This window comes from Perkinsus marinus (assembly GCF_000006405.1).
Source record: "Perkinsus marinus ATCC 50983 genomic scaffold scf_1104296937988, whole genome shotgun sequence".
Taxonomy (NCBI): domain Eukaryota; phylum Perkinsozoa; order Perkinsida; family Perkinsidae; genus Perkinsus; species Perkinsus marinus.
In genome coordinates this window covers 412-9,040 of record NW_003213615.1, presented here as the reverse complement: position 1 = coordinate 9,040, position 8,629 = coordinate 412, and the positions used below count along the sequence as shown (strand labels likewise).

Here is an 8,629-nt window from a genome sequence, read left to right as displayed (position 1 = left end):
AACTCAACATGGATATACAGTAAAGCTGCATGAGGAATGATTCGCCATCTTGATCTGCAATTCATGGAGACCCATCAGGTTTATGAAGTTCGTATCCGGAGTTCGACTTGCTACTACCCGATTAAGTACTTAAGTCCATCATCGTTTGCCCGACTCGCTTCAATCTATTCAATGCAGTGTACTATCAAGCTGAGTTTTCGACGACTCTGTTGTATCGTGTGTTCATATGACTGGACAGAGCTCAGTAAAGCATACAGTCGCATGTGAATCACCATGTGCTAGCTACTATCTCATATCATCCACACTAACATGATGTTAGTAACATCTAATGATTAGATTGTGCTCCAGAGCGGGCGGCTCTGAGCGACTCTATGTTGTGTCCTTGCTATCATACGATCCGCTAGCAGAATCGTGTTCTCAAGTTACTCCGAAAGTGTTAGCTTGAGAATGAATAAGGAGCGTGGCATAGTACGGTGATTGTTGCGTAAGAAACTGGCACGGTTGAGAGCGGTCAGAATGGGCGCTTGTCTGAATATCTATGGAATGGTTTAACCGTTACGGTTACGAGTGTCACCTATTCCTCTTAATATGGTATCCGCTATGTGACTGGGTATCGAGTGCTCCAATTTCAGAGGGAATTGTCCTTGTTGGAAAAGAAATCGAAAATCTCGTGACTTACTTGAAAAAGTGGCACGCTCCGTATAACATTGATCTTTTCATCTCAACCTGAGACTTCCAAGGACGCATAGGTCTACGTTCTCGATTCAGTGCAACAAGGACATAATTTAACTGGTGTATCTTAACATATCGCTTACACCCCCGAGCGTCAGCGAGCTAGAGAACCCCGGAGCGAAGCGACGGGTTCTGCTAGTCTTATAGAGGCACTTGTAGCAGAAGTTCTAGAGGAGGGGTCTGTTATTAATGTACCCATCTTAGCTCAAGTTTTGTTGTGTTGCTCATAACCCCAACAAAATGGTACCCGATGCAGGATCTGACGACGCTGTATTCGCAAGTGCCGTAATAGCACCTATTGTAGGTGTGGACCTGGGGATGGAGATGCAACGTCTTTATCTAGAGGTTGAAAAGAGGGATGCCTTCAATAAGAAGGTATCAATTATGAGGGCGAAATTGCAGCGTTGGGCTTCTAAAACGGGAATTGTAGATGTTGAAGAGAAAGCTAGGGTAATCTATGGGGCCGTTATTGATGCCGCTCAAGTTGAGGGCATGAGTGGGGAATGGATTAATTTTCTTGCGAAGCATCTAGCGAAGCAAGTGATAGTGTCTATTCGATCGCAAGGTATCGAGTGGCCTATTAATCGCCACGAGGATTTACATAATGCTTTGGAATTATTCTTGGTTGGCAAAACTGGTGAGATGGGAAGTGGTGATGGCTCTGGTGGTGGTGTTAAGGCCGGTGGTTCTAGGAATGATTATAAAGTTAAATAAAATAGTTTGGATCTCGTGTTGGGAGCTCCATGGTCTCGACCAACTCCTGAACTACCGTATGAAATATTGAAGCGGAAAGTCTCAGATGCTGTTGTTATTTATCATTTGCATGGAGATGCTGAGCTTTATTATATTCTTCGTAACTTCTCGGGACCTCCCAAAGATGAGATTAATAATATGATTAGAGAGAAGTTGCGAGAGGGAGCATCAAACGCTGAGATTATAACTTAGATCTGGAAGTACCTTGATGAAAGATATTTGGGAACCTTCAATAAAGGTGAGGCCTTATTACGTTGGGAGCGATTAGTGCAGAGAGAAGATGAGCGAGTGGAAGATTACTTTGTTCGTATTGATAAGAAGTCGACGCTTATAAGCTCGGTCTTTGGAAAACAACACTTGGAACTCGAGAAGTGTATAAGAGCGAGAGTGGGGTTATTGCCTAGATTATCGAGAGCCATAGAGAGTTTAGGCAAAGCAGTCGATCGTATGTCTTATAAAGAGTTACGAGGTGAGGCTATGCATTTCGAATCGCAGTTGAGCTCTGGGAAGTACCGATGGGATATGAAGGGCTCATCAGAATCGACTCAGCAGAAGCGGGAGGCTAGTAAGGGAAAAGCTGAAGGTCGGAGTTCTTTTAAAGGCACTTGTAGCAGGTGCCTACAACCCGGCCACTCTTGGCGTTATTGTAGAAGTGAGAAACCGGGTGATATGGCCCAGAGATGTTCTCGCTGTGGACTCCGACATCGGCTGGTTGATTGTACGATCCCTCCTACTGTTAGCTGTAGGAGATGTTCTCAACGAGGTTATTTACAGTATGTGTGTCCATCTCCTCTCGCTGTCTCAGGTCAGAAACCACAGGGTACGGATAGAACTTCGAGCACTGGAAAAGGTGGCTCTATCAAAAAGACTTCAGCATACACCATAGAGGTGGGCTGCACCCCGCAGTCAAAAACCTCAGAAGGTGATGCAATCAGCGGTGCCACTCATGGTGCAAGGAGTTCAGGAGATCCGTTATCTTGTGTTGTTGATCTGACTTGTGTTGAACAGAATTTTATAGGAGCCGAGGAGAGGCAGGTAGAAGATTCGTGGTCGGTGAAGTTGATGACACGGCCGGATATAGTCTCTCTACATATCGGTAGCTATGAGCTATGTGGATTGATTGATATGGGAGCAGCCGTCGGAATGATACGGGAAGAAGTGGCGTCTCGGCTTCAGAAAGAAGGAGTTCTCACTCGTCGTCCTATTAAACCAGTTATTATTACATATGCGAATCACACTTATTTCCTGATCGCGCGGAGTATTGGCATGCGAATCGACGTGAGATGTTCGCAATTCTCCAGAGCTTAACAACTTTGTGCCAACAGTTCACGAGGAATTGGTGGAGCTCTTTGCGGACCATAGTATTGGGGAGCGATTCGTTCACGGCGATCAGGAGTATGGCCGGACCGGAGAAGAAGTTGAAGGGCATCGAGTGGCTAGCAACTCGCCGGATTCGGGATTGTACCGATGATGTCTTGGCGGAATTGAAGATGATGAATATCACGGTATCCTTCATTCATCTGCCTAATACTTTCTTCTACACTAAACGTGTTGATATTTTATCTAGAATTGTTGACGATATTCCCTTTTCTCGAGAGCTTCTGAATATCCGTGATAGTAGTGAAGTGTCTCTCTCCGGAGTTGATTTGATAGTAGAAAATGCTAGTGAAGTGCCCCTGTTAGCATTCGATATTCTGGATCTTTACTACCCTTATTCTCTATTAATTACCTACTCTCGAGAATGTACCATCTCTTAAATCTTATTACCATCTTGATAGAGCATTTCATGCTTGGGAGGGAACTACACCCACTCCGAGCCATGAGTTATTGAGAAGATTCTTGATTAAGGAGCAGGAGAAGGATCCTTTATGCAAGGAAGTTCGCCAACTGTTGAATGAAGGAGCGGACTTGTCCAAGAAATGGTCGGTATCTCCCGCAGTATTCCACTATGGTGAGAATGTCTTCCTCCAGAATGGTGTACTGCGTAAGAAGGATTCTGTGGAAGAATCCTGTGGATGAAGATGATGTCAGAGTAGTCCTGCCTAAGTCCAAATATTCTCGGCTACCAGTTGAGTTGATTAAATATTATCATGATCTTAGAGGTCATCCGGCGGTGAGTTCAACACACCGCTATTTGCGTCGTTTGTTATGGTGGCCTCGTAGTCGAGCTGACGTGAAATCAGTTATTCGAAGCTGTCATCCTTGTCAAGTGTCAGCTTCTCTTTCGAATCGTCAGCATGAAGCCCATCTATGGACCCCTTCTGAGCCTTTTGAGGTGCTTGGGCTCGACATTGTGGGGCCAATGCTCCCTAGTTCTAAAGGAGAAAGATGGGTGCTGACAAGTACGGATTTATTGAGTCGATTCACCCTATTGTTCCCGTTGGCAGATATCAGTACTAACACTATCTGCAGAGTTATTGAAACACAAGTTCTGTTAAGATTTGGGACTCCGTCGACATTCATAACTGACCAAGGACGGCAGTTCACGTTATCGCCAAGATTCGATGCTCTTTGTTGTTTATACTCTGCTCATCATATAGTCCTACCCGTGGCTCACGCAGCCTCTGGGGGCTTCTATGAACGCCAACATCGGACATTGGGTGATTCACTACGTCGACTACTCAGGAGTCATCAACGTGCTGCCTGGGTTGATCTATTATGTATTGCTGAAGGACGGCTGAACTCTATGCCGGATCCTGAGCTCGGTATTTCCCCTCATGAGATTCTCTTCGGATTCAAGTTGAAGCTCCCTTTTGACGTTTAGATCCGTAGTCAAGTTCTGAAGGAGCCGCTAACTCATGAGGATGTGGCATCGCTCATTTCCTTCCCCAACAAGGCTAGAGTCTCCACCATACTCTCTGAGATATCTCGGTTGGATCGCCATCGTCGACAGCTATTGAGCGTTTGGTCGGACGCATGGACTAGATCAAGAGAGAAGAGTAAAGGCCCAGAGGTACGAGAACATTATGTTCGAGGCAAATCTGTCTATGTATATCGTAAGCCCCAACATAAATTGGATTCCCAGTAGATTAGGGGTGTCATTATAGGTCTAATTGGCGGGCAATGTTATGAGGTTCAACTTCCTGACGGTACTCGACAGGTCTTCCACAAGGATCATTTGAAGCCCTATTTCAGCTCGGAAGATAAACATCAGTCTGGTGAGCCAGATGAAGACCATCTGCCTTCATCTATCGCCAGAGGTCACAAAAGAGAGAGACTGTCATCTCCACCTATCGCGGAAGACCTTCCACTTAAGAGGCGAGTGCGAATTGTGTCTTCTGGTCACACTTTCCTAGCCTGGAAAGATGAAGATGGTACGGTGAGAGTTGGTAGTAAGGTCTCATGGACTAATGATGGCCTTCTTCTTGTCCATGAATATAAGCTTCTTGATGACCATAGAACTGTTGTACCTATGTATTTCACTTCTGATGGTATTTTGAAGATAGGAGGTCCCCCGCATATTCCTGCGACCATTGCTGTCGATCCAAAAGGAATATTTATTCTGAAGTTGAGAAGTCCTACGCAGCTTTCTGATGAGTCTTCGAGGAAGGTGTCTGCTCTGTAGCCGCCACCTTGGGGGACCGAGATGTAGAGAAATCTTTACTACTTGTTCTTTATAGAGGAATAGCAAGAGTGCAAGAGTCTAGTCTTGCCGTTAGCTATTATCATAATCTTATAGAGGCACTTGTAGCAGAAGTTCTAGAGGAGGGGTCTGTTATTAATGTACCCATCTTGGCTCAAGTTCTGTTGTGTTGCTCATAACCCCAACAGTGAGGATGTCGCGAAGTTCAGTGATGCCAACTTGATACTTTCAACTAAAGATGTTCATCGACTCTATTATCATGTTCTGTAACTCACGATACGAAAGAATCACTGACGGGGACATAGGAATGATGTAACGGTCGGAGTGAGTCACTTGCTGAATAAAATAAGCTTTGTACTTTTATGTCTGTGTGGCGTTGGGGTCAAGCGGGGTGACTATTGTAACAGGTTCTTCTAGCTGCGTTCCCTTCGAGTGAGAGTCACGGCATTCAACCTCGAAGTATTGACGGACGTGTCGCATTGTTCTTCCGTAAGCCTTAAACATCTCACACGCACATTTGCCTACTTCAAGGCTCAATCCTTTGCGACTCATCTGCTGCCGTCCGACTGCTGCGTGTGATTCACATTCACTAGAACCACAACCTTTAAGAACCTCCTCGCACATAGGATTCATATTGGTACCGAGCTTATCGATACAACGCAGTTCAAGGTTGTGGCAGTTTGTACAGTTGTGGCTCGTATAGGGTCAACTCGTACAGGTTCAATTGAGTCTATGTCAGGTGATACGGTGTCGTTCAGTCCTGTTGCACTTGGTACAGTGCCAGCTCGTACAGTGTCATTTCATACAGATTCTGTTCATAGAGTGGCACGCAAAGCAACTGAATTTGACGCAGTTAGATCTCGTACAATCGCCACTGGTACATTTTCAACTCGTGCAGTAGCCAGACTATTTCAGTAGCTGAAATAGTACGATATGCAGAGAAAGAAAGTAGAGCGGCGCGCATCGAGCTCTGAGTACGATTAACCAGAGCTCTTGACGAAAAATTTGTATGTGAGAACGAGTGAATAGTATTGGCTCCAGTCGTACTACCTGAAGATTCAGGTTGGGACCAAGGTAGTGTTAGTAGGGATGAGTGAGGACGCATGAAGGAGTAACAGAGCAAGATAGACGCACCAGTGCGCGCGCCAAGCACGCGAGAAATGTTTGCCCCGACATTTCGCGCAGCGCGGAATATCGTATCAAAAATTTTTCGTCTGTACGAAGCCAGAGTTTTACGGAATAAAACACGTACGAACTTAATGATGTATGAAGTAGTGTGTACCAGTCACAGCTGCACGAGGATATGGCGTAGGGATTTGCAGAGTACCAGACATGCATGCATGACATTATGTCATTGACATAGCAATGCGCTGATTTACACTGTGTTCGCTGACAATAAGCGGACACTGCACGTAATAAGACAGTACGAAACGAGACTGTATATGAAAGTATGTCACTATTTTACTGATGTGGTGCTGTATGTAAGATATGATGCTGTACCGAGCAAAGTAAGATAATCCAGTAGTGCACGAATCAAAGGTGTATCATCCAAAACTGTATCAGTTGCAAGTACACGAAGTGGTACATGAGTAGGCATTCTGCGAGTTGCAACTGCACGATCTGATCCTCACCGTTCGACGCACCCCCGAGTAGGTTAAGCACGGCGCTTATGGTTCTATAAACCGCTACAATGACAACAGACGCCCGCTGCATCGGGATTCTCTACAACCAGCTGATAGTGATATCATTATGTGACATAACTGATGTCTGGATATGAGCAATGATAGCGTGTCCAGCGTCTACATGAAGTGGGTGAGTGGAGTGCAAAGTCTAGGCTGGTGAGTAGAATCAAAACAGCGTATTAGGCCACGTCTTTGGACTCTATATCCACGAATCGAAAGGTCTTATGATCTATTCTTGGGTTCGACTCTTAAACCAAGCTATGTCCGATTCTAGCTCATGAAGCTATTGATCCAAGCTAAATTAGCTGCACCACTGGTCAAACTCGTTGAAAGCGAGACATTGTATACAGAGTCTGTATACAATGTCTCGCTTCCAACGTCTGTATTACAGACGATAATGGTTCAAGCTATCACAGTGATAATCAGCTAGATAATCCAGAGCGTCCTCAGAAAGAGGTTAGTAAGCCTGTTGAAGATAGAGCCGGTGAGAAGCATGAGCTGGTATCGGACGATACCAGCGCGTCATCCCTAGTTGAGGCTCCGAAGGTTCAGTAGTTTAGTTTCGTAAGCATGCCGTGAAGTTCAGTGATGGCGTTAATGAAAATGTAGAAGAATAGTTGAGAAAGCTTGGTACGTGCTACTCAAGCTATCGGTGTCGGGAGGGTCATATCAAGCAGCCAAGATGGTCTCATGTGAGCAGAAGATTCCTGCCAAGATCGACGGACTTCTGCCAGGAATCCATCGATGTTTCTGGGGAACGGTATATTGCTTGGCTGCGATCTGAGCTGCAGAGACGGTTTGGCTGTAGCCCTGAAAAGGTCGTTACTAGCTTGAGAAGTACCAACTTCAATGGTTGATGAGTATGCGACTGCATTGAGCGTTTCATGCGGCAAGGCAAGGTGTAAGCAATGCCAGGGTGAGATCATGAAATTGTTCTTCTACAGGAGCTTGTCTCATGACCATCCAATCAGTTGTCCCATGAAGCCTGTCTGCCTCGATCCTACCAAATCCTTTGATCAAATAATAACTCATGCTAGGTTTCGTTCGACTATTTAAGACGACCACGAGTAGCCGCACCTGGTGTGCGCCGATTTGTTCTCAAGCTCTGGAAAGGTCAGGGTGGCAGAACGGGAGAGGTAAAGGTGGCAGAACGAGAAAGGTAGAGGAATGAGGAGTCGCGCACCAATGCAGGAGACAACAAGACAAGACTAACCACACGATTGAAGCGCGTACATCTCTTGCCAAGGCAAAGATGACGTTGAAGCAATTTCGCTAGCCGATTTCGTATGTTAGACTTTGCTATGTTGCTGACTCAAACAGAACATAATCTCGTTTGTCTTGTCGATTCAGAAGGCAGTGAATCAATCATAACCCAGTCGGCGTTGAATGAATCACTTGCTGGCTTCACGTATCGTAACCTCCGTTCGCGGGTGGCCACGATACCGTCATTTCATTATCCTGTGTTAGGATGGCTCGCGCCGGCAGCCAGAACACTAGAAAGGCTGAGTGTCGTCGTCAATGAAGGTGTGGCCTCGCATTATCCTCTGCCTGATGATATCGTAGTGAAAGGGCACAAATTACACCCAGACTGCGAGATGATGCAGCGTCCGGATTCTTCTGGGTGAATCCCCCATTACAGTGGTCTTGGTATATGGATGCTTCCGCAGACGCAATTGGAGCTTGTTAAACAAGCCTTAAACGCGAAAATTAAAAATTTTACTTTTCGATCCAAAATATAAACTTTATACTGTAGATCGCAGTTGGGGGGAGATAGATCTGGGCCACGAGACGCGAGGAATATTCGACGAATCGATACAGTGGAGTTAGAAGCAGCCTTGAGAGGTCTCAATGATTTAATCTTCCCTTGGGTAAGAGCTTA

General features: G+C 45.6%; 3 protein-coding genes across 3 annotated transcripts; all 3 read left to right on the top strand.

Moving 5' to 3' along the window:
* Positions 1-972: 972 nt before the first annotated feature.
* Positions 973-1,446, top strand: Pmar_PMAR002115 (hypothetical protein; the record flags this gene model as incomplete). Its single annotated transcript, XM_002782843.1, has 1 exon — positions 973-1,446. The coding sequence occupies one exon, from the start codon at positions 973-975 to the stop codon at positions 1,444-1,446; it is 474 nt and encodes a 157-aa protein (XP_002782889.1).
* Positions 1,447-3,585: 2,139 nt separating this feature from the next.
* Positions 3,586-4,243, top strand: Pmar_PMAR002114 (retrovirus polyprotein, putative; the record flags this gene model as incomplete). The annotated part of the gene is made up of 1 exon (XM_002782842.1): positions 3,586-4,243. A coding segment is annotated over one exon (658 nt), but the record flags the coding sequence as incomplete, so codon positions are not given.
* A 289-nt stretch (positions 4,244-4,532) lies between these two features.
* Pmar_PMAR002113 (hypothetical protein) lies at positions 4,533-4,804 on the top strand (the record flags this gene model as incomplete). Its single annotated transcript, XM_002782841.1, has 1 exon — positions 4,533-4,804. A coding segment is annotated over one exon (272 nt), but the record flags the coding sequence as incomplete, so codon positions are not given.
* Positions 4,805-8,629: the final 3,825 nt, after the last annotated feature.